The sequence below is a fragment of the Lagopus leucura genome, unplaced genomic scaffold, assembly GCF_019238085.1.
Source record: "Lagopus leucura isolate 7727_CA_CO unplaced genomic scaffold, USGS_WTPT01 Super-Scaffold_100001, whole genome shotgun sequence".
NCBI lineage: Eukaryota > Metazoa > Chordata > Aves > Galliformes > Phasianidae > Lagopus > Lagopus leucura.
In genome coordinates this window covers 74,330,685-74,345,969 of record NW_024962262.1, presented here as the reverse complement: position 1 = coordinate 74,345,969, position 15,285 = coordinate 74,330,685, and the positions used below count along the sequence as shown (strand labels likewise).

At 38.2% G+C, this 15,285-nt stretch overlaps 1 protein-coding gene across 2 annotated transcripts in view; it reads left to right on the top strand.

Annotated features, from left to right (window-relative positions):
• IFNAR1 (interferon alpha and beta receptor subunit 1) overlaps nucleotides 1–14,542 on the top strand; it is a 16,609-nt gene extending 2,067 nt beyond the window's left edge. The window contains exons 2-11 of one of the 2 annotated variants that reach the window (XM_042868296.1): nucleotides 1,083–1,203; nucleotides 1,891–2,084; nucleotides 2,732–2,892; nucleotides 3,956–4,103; nucleotides 5,002–5,116; nucleotides 5,865–6,067; nucleotides 7,329–7,411; nucleotides 8,162–8,315; nucleotides 10,488–10,642; nucleotides 12,945–14,542. In XM_042868296.1, the coding sequence (XP_042724230.1) occupies nucleotides 1,083–1,203; nucleotides 1,891–2,084; nucleotides 2,732–2,892; nucleotides 3,956–4,103; nucleotides 5,002–5,116; nucleotides 5,865–6,067; nucleotides 7,329–7,411; nucleotides 8,162–8,315; nucleotides 10,488–10,642; nucleotides 12,945–13,172 (1,562 nt within the window). In that variant the 3' untranslated portion in view covers nucleotides 13,173–14,542. Of the gene's footprint in view, nucleotides 1–1,082; nucleotides 1,204–1,890; nucleotides 2,085–2,731; nucleotides 2,893–3,955; nucleotides 4,104–5,001; nucleotides 5,117–5,864; nucleotides 6,068–7,256; nucleotides 7,412–8,161; nucleotides 8,316–10,487; nucleotides 10,643–12,944 lie in introns of both variants that reach the window. The other variant, XM_042868295.1, reaches the window with a different exon arrangement.
• Nucleotides 14,543–15,285: the final 743 nt, after the last annotated feature.

Here is a 15,285-nt window from a genome sequence, read left to right as displayed (position 1 = left end):
TTTAGGGAAGCAAACACAAAACACTGGAAGTAGGGATTATTGTGCGATAGATAGATGGGATAGATAGATGGGAGGTCTGCATTAAATATAAGGAAGAAGTTTTTTACAGTAAGGGTGGTGAGGCAGTAGAACAGGTTGCCCAGAGAGGCAATGGATGCCCTATCCCTAGAGACACTCAAGGTCAGGCTGGATGGGCTCTGAGCACCTAAAGAAGCTGTTTGTCCCCCTGCTCATTGCAGGGGGGTTGGACCAGATGGCCTTTGAAAGGTTCCTTCTAACTTAAACAATTCTATGATTCTATATTGCTTAGATTTATATGAAGGCAATGTGCCGGCATGACCCCTATTGAACAAGCAAATGTTTTGACAAATATTCCCTTCTTTCCTCTACTATGGTCCCACCAAAAAAAACCCTTTTGAAATGTTCATTTCAATGATTACTCTGTAATCTTTTCTTCACAAAGCTTCCTGATTTTAGTTTGAACACTTCTAATCCATATCTAATATTGCCTCCTGTTGGCTATCTCCCTGACAGAGGTTAGTTCTTCTCCTCTCGTGGACTGCTCTTTCCCTTGACATTTTAATCATTCTTATACGTGTCCTCAGGTTTAACCCTTGCCCTCCATATGTCATTTTATGTGCTGTTCCTTGGGTAAAAGAAAACATAGGACTTAAGAGAGGTAGAAAACCTGCTGTGAGAAGAAACCTCACTGAATGGGATTTATATTCAAGGCCGTGCATTGATTTTTGTGGCAGTAATGTGTGGCACAAAGTCTGACGCAGTGTCTGTTCCACAGCTGTGAAATGAGAGCATTAGGTCAGTCCCGAGTGGTTTGCAGCTGAGCTCCAGATGTTGGATCCAACCAATAAAATATGGCATAAAAGCATTCAGATTGCTTGTAATCGCCTGTAGCAGTGAACTTCATGTGATGGATGTTATGACTGCATGTGCTTTTGAAAGGGAGGTAGGGGGGTAATTATTTCACTGTCACTCTTTTTAACAAAAGTGGTTTCTCCTTATACTGTGTCAAAATTACTTATCCCAATCCTTATATAGCTTGATATTGTCTTTTTTTTTTATAGGCCAGACTGATCTGAAGAGTCCTCAGGATATTCAGGTTTATGCTGTAAATACAAATTTCACCCTGAGGTGGAACTACACTGGGGATGGTACCAATGTGACGTTTTCAGCACAATACCAGTAGTAAGTAGTAGCTTCATGCTGAGCCACGAAGTATCAGACCTGGAGTTTTACAGAAGAGCAAATTGGTTTACTGATTGATTTATGTTTCTTGATGCTGCCACATAAAACTGCTAGGAGGATATTTCTTGACAGAGAATCCAAGAGTTGTCCTTCATATTTCTAGTTTACATGTAGAATTAGATTGTTACTGATAGGGATGTGTTATAAACACACAGCACACTTAGTAGTAATTCTCAATACTGGGCAATAAAGTGGTACATTTGGAAAATCTAGTTTTCAAATGTATTGATTCTTCTCTGTTTTGGGGGGTTCTTTCCTTTTTTTTTGAGCTAGGTTGTGTCAACACACAAGCTAGATTTGAGAGAGGAAATAATTCTGGATTTTGGCAGTTCTTTGTTTCTGTTCTTAGACACTGTGTTCACACGCTGAATAAGCCTAGTGGTTAGCTATCAGTCTACAAAGTCTGATACTCTTGGGTAAAAAGGTTAAACTGATAAAGTGCTAGATTAAAGTAATGAATTAAATAGTGGTATCAACTTGTGGCTGACAAAATAGGTATCACCAGCACCAGTGTAATTGGTGCTAAATGCTAGGCAAACTGATACTTCTTAGCGTTTAGAAGAAGGTGAAGAAAACTGAGGATTTAGATTGCTTTGATTTTTATTTTATTTTATCTTCTTCTCGCAGCTTTGATGATGTTCAGACAGATAAACCAGAATGGAGGGAATTATCTGGTTGTCAGAATGTCAGTCACACAGAATGTGACTTTTCTTCAGCAATAACTGCATACTATGATGTGCATCACGTGCGCATAAGGGCTGAAAGAAGGGAAGACAAGTCTCCATGGTCTAGCATTTTTGAAATGATTCCATATGAAATAGGTATGAGCTCCTTACACATAGCAACATATCTAGTTAAATGTCCTTCTGCACTTTATTGTGGCTTATATGTCGTTTCTTCTGCTTACAACAGCGTAAATTAGTGACTGTTTCAACCTTAAAGTAACGTAAGGTACTTACAGGTGATTTCTGGAAAGGGAAAAATATTGATGGTGGTGCTGTTCTTCTGAGGGATCTTACTATCACTCTGTCTCTTTAGATTCCATAAAACCTCCCTGAAATGGGCTTTCCTGGAGGTCTTCTACTGACCTACTGGCTTTTCATTATAGGATAGTGAAGGAAGGCTATTGTGCAGTACTACTGGATTGATTTGTTTGAGCTAAGTTTTTTGCCTCACTTATTTTAAAATACAGTCCAGCTTTTTCATTCCTTTACAGAAAATGTTCAGTTGTAATACTGCATTTTAATTTCAGGCAACACTGTCATATTTTAGGTCAGATTTCTGTGAGTTACTGCCTGAGAAGAATTAAAACTAAGTTTCTGTGGGCAATTCCTGTAGTTTTGTTACAGCATTGAAAGAGTTGAAAGTAAGATACTAAATCACAGTAGCTGTGTATTATTAATGTAGTTTAAATGTTGGTTTGTTTTCCTTTAAACATTCATCACGCTTGACTTTTTCATATTTGCAGCTCATATTGGTCCCCCTGAAGTAGCGTTGCAGTCCATAAATGGAGCCATTAAAATTAAGGTTTCTCCTCCAGAAGCAAATCAGGTCCGAAAAATGTGGCTAAACCCTCTGCTTTTTAAATATAATGTAGTTATCTGGGAAAATTCATCCAATGTAGAAAAGGTATGATTATATTCTGATGTTTTTGACCATAACCTTTGTCTTAATTGTTGAATGCTCTAAAATTGAATTGTTTAAATATATAGCTTGTTTAGTTACACAATAATAGTACAACTGTTGCAACATGGCTGAGAAATTGTTTTTAATTTGTATGTTTGTATTTCTAGAGGACTATGTTAGGTGTTTTATGAGAATTGCTATGTTTCTCTTAAATCCCAGAGCCAGCTGTTAATGCATGAGGGGTGAAGTGAAACCATCTCACGTGAACTGGAGCAGGATCTACTGTCAGCCAGCAGGAACAGGGAAAGGAAAGAAAGTTCAAGGCAGTGGGAAGAAACACAGTAGGATAAAGATAGGGAAGGGTAAGGGCGAGATAAGAGGCTAATTTGATCTTCTGGAGTTCTTATAATTAATGTACAAGCTGTGTGTCTGACATGTCTGGTCAGCCAAGTGGGGAGAGGAGGAAGTGTTTGTTCAATGAACATAGTGCACTTGAATTCCTCAGTTATGTTTCATCCAGAGCTGTGCTGCATTCCTGAAACTGGAAATCTAGTTTCATATGTAAAGGAGCAAAATTAGAAACTTCCTTTCAGCACTCAATCAGCTACACGTATCGTCCTTTGTTCCCTACTTTAGCACTGCCTAGGGAAAGCTGGGGAGGGACTTCTTGTAAGGGCATGTAGCAACAGAACAAGGGGAAATGGCTTTAAACTGGAAGATGGTACACTGAGACTAGATGTTAGGAAGAAATTGTTTACTGTGACGGTGGTGAGACACTGGAACAGACATTGGTTGCCCAGAGATGTTGTGGATGCTCCCTCCATGGAGGCATGCAAGGCCAGGCTGGATGAGGCTTTGAGCAGCCTGGTCCAGAGAGACATATCCCTGCCTACACTAGGAGATTGGGACTAGGTGATCCTAAAGGTCCTTTTCATCCCAAACCATCCTATGCTCCTGTGATATTGTACAAATAGACCAAAACCTGGTGGGTGGAAAGGATACTTAAAAATCAGCTCCTCTGGAAGAGCAGTTATCTTCATATACTGTTCACAATTCTCTCTTATAGGTCAGAAATCAAAAGATTTTACCTATGGATGTAATAGATGGTCTTGCTCCAGAGACTACCTATTGTTTGAAAGTTCAAGCAATTATTATTCTGGACTATCGAGAAGGCCTGTTCAGTCCAATCCATTGCATAAAAACCACCCATAAAGGTAAAGTATGAAGTCATCTTACTTCAAACAGGTTCCTTCTTTGGTATAGCAGCAATCATTGCATGTTATTTAGGATTTTCTATTTTAAACCAATGTAAAATGTTGCCTATTGATATTAGAAGTTTTTATAGTACACAGAGGAGGCAAATTCTGTCCAGTGATTTGGATTGTGAACACTACTTTCTCTGTATTGGAAAACTAGATATTTTTTTTGGATTTGTGACTTTGAATCAAGAGGAAAGGGAAGCGTGTGTTGACAAAATAAAATACTTTTGTGTATTAGGTAATGAATGAATGCATATGAAGTGGAGCCAGGCTTAGAAAAATGTCTTTTATGCAAGCCTTTTGGACTTTATTTTTGCAGATTCTGAAGAATTCCTGTGTGCAACTTGCTTGCAATTAATAGCTTGCTTTGCACGTCTACACTTAAGTTCTTTTGTGCGCTGTTCAAGTGTCTTTAAGTATTCCTCAATGTGTGTTTCAGGAAAAATTACAGTGTGGGAATGTAGAAAATTAAACTCTAGATTGAGTGGATGATACATCAAAACTGCTTTGTGTTTGTTTGTGTATATTTCACATAGTTTTCTAGGCAAGTCACTGCTGGACTAGTTTATTTCTACAAATCTCCATGCATCTCTCCTTCATTTTAACTGTAGTGAACTAAACTAATGCTTTTATTGTTAAAGGCTTACATTCTGTTGTATATACAGCATATCAGTTTGTCATCTTTATAATTCAAACATAACTGTTTTTGGTTTGTTTTTTTTTTACTGTTCTGTAAACTTCCTGAATGTGTACCATGACCATTTGTGTGAGGAATGCTCACTCAGTGAGGAATTGCTGTATGTGATACAAAGCTTATTACTACCCAGTAACTTCTGCTTTTTCTTTTGAGCAGTAAATGACCTTCTTTGTCCAACGAATGTGAGAGCTTTTGCTTTGAACATGCAATTCTATCTGCTTTGGGATAATCGCTATAAAGAACATGTGAACTATACCGTACAGTATCTCACGTGAGTTAAGCAACTTCCATCTCTCTGTAGTGTAGTTCTAAATGGCATATGCTGTCTTTTGCAAATGCTTGCTAGAAGTTAAATACTTTGTAAATGTGTTTTAACACATTCTGTGAAGCACTGAATTCGTCTAGTGGCTTTTTAAAGGATTGCATACAGCCTATTGTAGAACTTCTGAATGCTGGTCTTGTCTTAGGAGTGCTAAATACCTGACAGAATTGACTACTCTGTATTCTAAGTAGCATTTCTTATAAGATAGGAAGTTTGCATTTCCTTGTACCTTTTTAAATGTGAAGAAATTAGATGACTAGAAGTCATGAGCAAAATGCTGTTGTTCAAGGTTTCAACTATCAACATATTTGATTACTTCTGGTCACTTTCCAGCATTTGAAAAAGAAAATGTCATATCTAAATCTTAATATCCAGTTGTATGTGGAACAAATACTGTGACTGGCATCAAAATGACGAGAGAGAGCTCATCAAGAGCAGCATTCTTTTGGAGTTCCTTCAACGTGACATAAAAATAACTTCATAGAACTCGTTGAAAAATCTGAATTTGAGTTGTAAAAATTTTTACAACAGGAAATTTTTCCAGTGAGGATTAAGTAAGGCACTCGTTTGTACTTCCTGATTTAATTGACTTCATTGTTTCATTTATAAATAGAAGAACTAGTTTTCTTGTTTGTTTGTTTGTTTTTTAAATCTGTGGGCCCTACGTCATAAAAAGACATTGAAATGTTTCTTGCAGTGGGTACCTAAAGAACCTTTATGATGATTATTCCTCGAAGTGGCGGAAGGTATCAGGATGTGAGAACATCACTGACATGAAATGCAATTTGTCGTCTGTCATCGAGCCTACTTCAGGACCTCATTACTTCCGTGTGCAGGCCACGAATGAACATAATAAATCATGTTTGTCTAAAGATATAAGAGTAGATCCTCTGGTAACGAGTAAGGAGATATTCTTTCTTAAATTTTTTCATTTCTCAGCCAACTTGTACTTGATGCTACATGAGTTGCTCTGAAAGTGATGCCTCCTATTTAATTCCATGGAAACTAGCACAGATAAAAAGATGAGAGTAACACAATTTGATAGAGCAAATTCTCAGCTACAAAACAATATTTTTCAACGTAGTCACCACAGTTAGCTGTATGCTTCCATCACTGATAAACAACAGCCTGCATGCTTTGTTTGTAAATGTCTGCAGCAGTGGAGGTGGCTCATGTGACCTGCTGTTTCACAGCTGCTATGATGGTATCGTTGCTAGGAAAATGTTGCCCATGCGGCCCATCCTTCGTTGGCCCAAAGAGATCAGGTTGCCCAGGGTCTTATCCAGCCTCACCTGGAAAGTCTCCAGGGACAGGGCATCAACCACATCACTGGGCAGGCAACCTGTTCCTGTGCCTCACCATCCTCACCGTAAAAGATTTTTTTTCCTTATATCTAACCTAAATCTACTCTCTTTGAGCTTGAAGCCTTTTCCCCTCGTTCTATCACCACAGACCCTGCTAAAGACTCTGACCCCTTCTTTCCTGTAGCTCCCCTCTAGATACTGATGATGGATGAGCTGATTGAGACATACTACATGCTTTGTAGTTTTGACAGCTGTGCATGGCTGTCCATGGCTTGTCTTTCATGTCTCTTACCACTGCTAAAATGCATCACCCACTGCTTCACTGTACTCACATCCAGTCTTTGGTTTCCCTTGAAGTGTCGGTGAATATCAGTGAGATCCATTTTTTCCATACAGAGGAATTCAGTGACACACCTTTGCTTCATACACACTTCTGTGTCAAACGCCGTTATGTCAAACCGCCCCTCTACTGCTGTGTGCCACATGACAACAACATGTAATGGCATATTGGTGGGAAGGTTCAGCCTTTACTGCCATACCACCAACATCCACCTCCATTGTCATGGGTCAACAAAGTAAAATACGAGGCAGTACTTTCGGAGCTGCCCTTATGCATACAGATACGTACAGGTGAAACTATTAGTCAAGTCAGGGTTTTAAATACACATTTTTAAAAATTTTCATAGATTTAAATGGCTGTGTTTTATTCAGTATTGTTACTTCTATTCTGTCAGTTTTTTTTTTTTTTTTTTTTTTTAACCTTTCTTTTTTTTTAATGTCTGAAGATGAAATTGGCCCTCCTGATATAAAGGTAGACATCAGTGATGTTTTGCTCCATATCAACATTATTCCTCCAGGAGGACCTGAGAGTGAAATCATGAGTGACCTATATGATTTATCTTACCAGATTCTGTATTGGAAGAATTCATCAGATAATGAGGTATGAAATCATCAAGTGCTTAAAACAGTCTGTGCAATTTGCTATGACATGAACAGTCCATTTAAGTTCTCAAGAAGCTTATTTTCAGAAGAGGCACGTACATGGTGTGCCAGTCATGGTGCCTGTTTGTTTTTGTGAAAGATTCTTTTAAAAAGTCTAGCATTACAACCTGAGGTGATTTTGATCTTTTTTCATTCACGTGGCCATGTAATGATTTTGTAAAGCTACGCTCTGAGTTTCATAAAGTTGCCAAATGGCTTGCTTTTGAACAGAGGTTTCTTTCTTACAGTATCTCTGTAGGAGTCTTGTCCTAATGTAGATTCTTGCCTCTTAAATGCTTATTTCTGTATTTGCAGTTTTATACCTACATGTATAATAAAATAACAAAGCCTTGAATGTTTCCAGTTCATGTTTTAATACATCTCCTCATAGTCTTTAAATGTTCCTAGAGCAAAATAGTTTTATCATAATCCGGAAATGCGTGTGTATAAACTTGTGGGAAAAGGAAAACAGTAACTGGAAGGAGTTTAATTTTGCACACAGTACATCAGTTTTGATTGCAAAATTTTGGTATGGTGAAAATGGTATCTTCTTGACAATCAGTGTTTTCTGAATTGGCTTGCTTTAGAGTTACGTGGTTCTTCTGTTTTATTCAAAGCTACTTACAGAATTACTTCTTCAGCAGAGTCCAAAACTCTTAGTGAGTGATTCTTATAATATGTATGTGCACCTTACTTTGCTCTTTTTCAGGAGGAAGTAAAAATGAAAGAAACAAAACAGACAATAGTGACAGTCTCAGATCTGACACCCTCAACTTTGTACTGTGTGAAAGTACAAGCGTTCTCAGTAGCTTACAACAAAAGCAGTGATTTCAGCAAAGAGGAATGCATCGGAACACCTGGAGGTAGGATGAACTTTGGACTTGTTACACCTACGGAATTGAAACTGTTAACACTTCACTGGCCTTTGCAGTCCTCGCTAGTTAGGAAGTATTTGCAGCACGATGTAACGGCCTTACCAAGTCAGCACCCATTTGGGCAGAGGTCTGTCACTGCTGCTGTGTTCTGTCCTGTTGCTGTACTGATACTTCTGTTCTGACCTCAACAAAACTGCATTGCAGTTATTCCATGGTACATCTGAGTTTAGAAATTGTCTCAGAATAGTCACTGTAATGATTATGAATTAAACTTAATTCCAGCTTGTTAATAGCACACTTTAATGTCCATTACTTCCTAAATATGGTTATGAGCGTGCAGGGAATCTCTAGGTGCTACATTTTTAAGAGTATTTTATTCTTGAGTTGTCTTAATTATTTTGTGAATTAACTAAACTTTAAAAAAAAAATCCTAGTCTAAAGTGTGAGGGGGCACTTTAGGGGACAAATAAAGATGAAAACACTCAGACTCGTTACTGACTTGTTTGCACATTGTGTGCAAAATGAAAATAGGTTTGAGGATGGGTTATATTCAGTCAACATCAGGGCGTGTTAAACTGTTGAATTTAATTTGGCTGGTTGTCTTTTAGTAAGAGCTCTTAGCACTAGTAGAAATAAAGAACTATCCAAACTGATACTAAGAAAATTTAATAGTCATATTATTATTTTCTCACATAATAAACTTCTGGGACGTAGTGATTTATATAGTCCTCACTTCCTGTCTTTATTAATCCTAAAAATAATTAAATGTTACCATTTTTTTAGTTTCATAAAATAAATTCTTTAATTGTTCAACTGGTTAAAGATTAGATTTCCCCATATTGCCCTATTGAACTTAACCTACTAAAGACTGAGAAGTACGTTCCAGCCTCCATATTGGGATAGAAAGTCACACAGATTGTGCCATGTGTTTCCCAGATGTTCTTATAACTGTGTGGAATGTTTTTGTTCTTTGATCACTTGTACTAACTGGAAATAGAGATTAAAAAGTCCCGATTGTCTCATCTAGGTTATTTGTAAAGTGTTTCCTGTTATTATAGTGTGTTCAATCTCCCTTCAATTGGTTTGTTTGATAGAGAGAATATGTTGCAAAGTAGAATAGAGGAGTAGAATAGAAGGAAGCTTGCAGAACTCTTGAACTTAATCACTGAACACCCTATGACTATTCAGCTGAAAGATTTGTTTGATGACAATATTTTGCTATCAAAAGCTGGGTTCTGCTTTCTATTCTTCTACCACAAGGTTCAAAATTTAAGTCTTAGAACTGAACCTTGCCTGTTAGAAGCCTTTCTATGGTTCTTGAGTTGGAACGGGAATACAGGATCGTTTTTGAGCACTGAAGTGAAATTTATCTCATCTTTCTATACTTACATAGGTTTCTGTACTTAAATAGGTTTCTGTACTAGTGTAAGAAGTTGAGCAGTTGTCTAGATTACCAGTATAGGAAATAGTCAGAATATGCTTGGGATTGATTTATTCCTAGATACTCATCTGAAAGAAATAGATAAGTTGCTTGCTAGATCTTTTTTCTCCCTACTGACTGGGCCACAGTCATCTGAATCTTAGAACAGGAGTTCCTTTCCTGTCAAAGCAACTCTTTTGTGCTCCTAGAGGTCTTCCAAGTCTGGCCATTCTAATCATTTCCTGGCTGAAAAGCCAGCAGCCAACTTTGCTGTTTTAATTGTTCATTCTCCTTCCATAACCCATGGAAATTTCCATAATGTGGAAATGTTGACTCCCGTATTTCCATTAGTTTCATATTATGTAGTCTGGGGCCAGAGCCAGCGGGGTAACAGATTTGTGTGCATCAGGTGCTTCATGTGGTTGTCTGTGGGCAGCCTTTCTGTCTTGCTGTCAGGTAGTGAGGGAATCACTGGATCCTGGTTCTGATCCTGTATGCAGATTCCTGTGTTCTCATATTTGATAAATCTCTTGTGCTGTGATTTTAATGAAATTACTTAGGGTATAAGGATGACATCATTTTCATAATGATCATTGTGCCTGGCTATAGTGATGTAGGATTGCAAAATTCTATGATAAGCACTGTGTCAGATTTGGAAAACATCTGTTATAATCTTGGTAGTAGTTCATGAATGCCTAGACTAAATGTTTGGTTTATTGGTTTTTTTCCCCCTTCTTTAGGTAAAAGCTTACCTCTGATCATTTTAGCAACATTTGTAGCTGCGCTGATTGTTGTCTTGATTGTGGCATTGCTGGTTATTTTTTTCCTGTATCAAGCCTACAATAAAATCAAGTACATGTTCTTTCCTTCATGCCGGACTCCTCTGAACATAGAGGTAAGATGAGATTTATTTTTCTTTAAGCAGAAAATATAATGGAAAGAAAGAAGTGATTCTGTTATCTTGTAGTCTTACAGGTTAATTGTATACTTTTTAACAAAATGCAGGAATGCCCAAGGGAAAAATTGAGTAGTAACATGTTCTAGAATTCTGCGTAACACAGAATGGGCACTGGGACTTACTCACATCCTTTCACTTACCAGCTTGACATTATTTTCTTGCTGCATAAAACTTGATTTTTATTGCTTCCAGTTTGTTTGTTCCTTGTTGCATTACACCTCACTAGTTTATCTGAAGGTTTGTTTGGGAGGGAATCATGAGTATCTTGGAGAGGGGAGTTGACTGAGAGCACCTCTGCAAGGAAGGACCTGGAGATACTAGTGGTAGATATGAGCTGGCAATGTGTGTTTGCAGCCTAAGCAAGTCAGTCATATCCTGGACTGCTTCAAAAGAAGCCTAGTCAGCAGGTCAAGGAGTTGATTGCCTGCTTTTTAACTCATAAGGCTCTACCTGCAGTACTGCATTCAAGTCTGGGACTCCCAATGCAAGAGGGCCATGGAGTTGTTGGAACATCTCAAGAGTAGGGCTATAAAGATGGTCAGAGGGCTGGAGCACCTCTCCTGTGAAGAAATGCTGAGAGCTGGAGTTGCTTGGCTTAGAGAAGGCTCTGAATTTGTGGCCTCTTGTATAAGCTCACCTTATGTTTGTTGTTTTGTTTTCTTTTGTTTTTTAAATGCTGGGGCCTGTAGTGAGAAGGGACAATCATTTTAAACTGAAACGGGATAGTTTCACATTGGATACGAGGAGAAATTTTTGTGACGAGGAGCATCTGGAGCAGGTTGCCCAGAGAAGTTGTGGATGCCTCCTTCATGGAAGCATTCAAAGTCAGGTTGAATGGGGCTTGAGCAACCTCTTAACAGTCCTTGCCCATGGTGAGGGGGGAGGGTTGGAAGTAGATGATCTTTAAAAATCCAACCAAAACCACTGTGTGGTTCTATGCATAGAAGTTGATGGAGCATTTTCTGGCTCTTTCATTATTAGAATTAGAGAGAATTGAATGGTTTTATTAAGATCCAGATTCAAAACCAAAGCATCTTCAAGCAGGCAGACCTCCAGATCTCTTGGTCATAAGACTCTCTGGATACAAGAAGGGTTAATTGGATCAAGGGCATCTTTGTAGAAGAGAACTGAATGAAACATTACTAAAATAAACAGAAACCATATCTGGCTCAGGAAGCTGGTGAGAGTTGGATGTTGGAAGCGTCCTTCCAGCTTTGTGTATTCTGTGGAAGTCATATTACACTTCTGCCATATCTTCTGTGTCTCTTTATCATCTGAGAGGCTGTGTGATCAAAGAACTGTTGTTATTGCCTGTCCTTTAAAACTCAAAGGAGGTAAAAATGCAAGTTCAATCTTTGGAGGAAATTTTGATATAGCAAATGTCTGCCATCTCTTGACATGATGACCTTATGGTTCAAGTCCCAAAAAGGATGATTATGCAGTTTCTGAGCTCTGCTTGGCATAGTACTTAATAGTGATCCCATTCTAGAGTAAACAGAGCCACACATAAATGTGGATACATTTTAGAATGTGAGTGTATCATAGAATCACGGTTCTGTATTGGAGCATATCCAGAACTACTCCTCACACAGCTTTCTTCAGTGTTTCCCAGACCACTGACTTGAGCGGTGTGTGGCCTTCCTAATGTATCACCTTCTCCTTGGGGCTCTTATGATATGTAATGTGCAGAGCTTTCTGAACACAGCTATAATTTAACCCTAGTTGCGTAGTTTTCAAGGGCTAATCTGAACTTAATTTGTAAGGCAGCATTTTAGCTCTTTTGTTCAGTAGAATACTGATAACAGAATTAATATTGTGTATTTATTTGATATAAAAACCATTTCAGAGAATAGATTTGAAGCACATAGAACAGACAGCGGCACTCTTGAGAGCTATGTAAGGCTTGGTGTCGTGCTGTAGCAGCTTGCTTCATTCATTCCTTTTATTTCTTGAGTGGTCTCAAGGCTGTAATCAATGAAGTATTGTGGTTATATACCTGATTGACAGCTGCAAACATAGCAGAAGAGTTGAGGTTGCTAGAACAATGTATAAATGCAGCTAAACTTTATCACGACTTTTCATTCCTGAACTTTAGAGAGCAGGTTGCATGCTATAGGTGGAAAAATTTGTGACTATTGGATACAGTACAGTGTAGTTGTATGGCCTTCATGTTAAGTGGGGTTATTTTTTAGGTGTTATATATGAATGTTCATCTTTCTTTGCGCTTCTGTTTTTGCAGGGCTTTGGAGGACAGCTCTTTAGCAGTCCGTTTGTGCCTGCTGCGGAAGAACCAGTAGAAATTTGTTACATAATTGAAAGTAGCATCGCAGAAGAAGTAAATCAAAATGATTTTAAAGGCAACAGACATTTCAAACAGAGCAGTCGGGATTCGGGGAATTACTCTTACGATGATAATACCTCACAGAGCAAAGGATCAGAAGAACCACTAGGAAAGGACATACTATAACTTCTATGGAAATAAAATTCAAGGATGGGACTTGTAGTATAATAAACACTTGAACTTTTTTTAGTTATGAAAGTCTTCGGCCTAATGAAGACTGTATGACTTTGGGATCCTTGTTCTGAAGTTTTCAAATCTGCACTTTGTTACTGGAAAATTAAATACCTTCTCTGCTGCCAGCTGACTGCGGTTAAAGCACAACGGAGTTCTGGTAGCTTATGCCATTTTGACTGAATCATCTGATGTCATCTGATGATAAAAGGAATACTATCTCAATACAGAGAAGAGATCTGTATGCTTCGTATACTTGAACCTATAACCTTGATGAAAGCCTACTGTGTTGCACAAGAAGGATTTCTCTCTTACAGGTTTATTTTGTGTGCCAGTGTGTACTTTGACAGAGTCCTTAGATCATCTTTATGCAGGCAAAAGAAAATTGATGCCAAATACCATTTCAAATACTTCTCTGGCATCTTCCAGCTGCTTGGAGACAGTGTTTTTTGAGTCAGTAAGTCCAGAGCAAAGTATGCTCTGGAAAGTATCCAGAGCAAAGAAGACAACAGCCTCAACGAGGCAAATCCTCTGAGCATCCCTTTAAAATTCCTTATAGCCGTGGCTGCCAGGTGCTCCCAGTGCCCACTTCCATGTGTATGAAGCTGGGTATTGGGGTGCTCTTCTCCCATAGCACTGGTTAACATGGGCAAGTACCAAGTGGGGAGAAGGCACTCCACTGTGGAAAATAAAAAAAAGAAAAGTCACAGTGGAAGCACTTTGTAAATAGAGGTATGGTCAAATTGCATTGTGCTGCGTTTAGAATGGCAGCCAATGAATACATAAAATAACCGAATAATACTTTGAAAAATACTTCAGCAATTACCTTGATGATAAGGCATATTAAGATGAATATCTGTTCTTTTTTTCTTTTTTCTTCTCTAACCAGAAGGTTACAACTCTTGTAACTGAATGGGATTTGTGAATGTGAAACTTTATTCTGTATGTACAAATATCCAAGTTGTATTTAGAAAATGCCTTCTAACAGCATGGCAAGGACACTGTCCTTCACAGCTTTTCCAACTCAGTCTTTTCTTTCCAACAGCCAACTCTTTGTGCAAATTGTACAGATGCTGCAGTTATATTTGTCTGCATACCACTTTCTTCTGTCAAAGTATTTTTATTTTTTATAGATTATTTTTTACGACAGAATTGACTTAGAATAAACTAGGTTTGAGTTACACGTGGGCCATTGTGTATTACAGCAAGCAACTGCTGGTGTTTTTGTATTTTTTTTTATCTCAAAAATGTGTTCTAATTTTATAAATGTCATGTTCCGGTGTTCATTGAAGAACTTAATAAATTTTGCACATTTACTTCTTTAACCCTTTCTTGGTTCTATTTCCAAAATAGCAGGATTGAAGCTATAGCACATTGGAAATCCCCATGATTCTCTCTTATTGTCCTTCCAGAAAGGAAGGACTGCATGAAGAATATCGCATAAAAACTTAATTAGCGCTTACGTGGGAACAAGCATGGTTTAAGCAGTTCAGAATGGAAGTACCAATGACACTGTTTGAGTCAGAGCTTATAAACTGACAAATGGCAGCATCTCACCGTCAGTGGTAAGACGCTCTGTGGATGGCTGTAGCAGATGAAACACAGTATCATGTTGGCTCTTTGTGCGGTCTATTCAAAGTAATCTTGCTTCAAACTCAAATTTGCTTTTCCACTGTGAGAATGCAAATTGTTTATGCAACTGTTCCTCATAGTGCTTTATGTTCTAATGGGCCTTCTTGGGTATTTTTTTTCCCCTGAACAACTTCAAGTTCAGACTGCTATTCTTGTGACCTACATCCACAGTAGGGCTTGGGGATGTATTTTCATTTCGGGGATGTTTCAAAAGTAAAGATATTCTAAACATTTTTCTGAAGTAAGGTTGGGAGGGATGTTATTTGTTTTCTGGGTTGTTTTTTTTTTTTGTACCTTTTTTCATGTCCATCTAGAGAAAAGGATTCCTCTGGTATTTCAGCAGCTGACTGCAGAACATTGTTTTGATAACTGTGAACTATTTCCAGTGAAGACATTGTTTGCCTCCCCAGGTTTTGGTGCTTTGGAAAACAGCAAT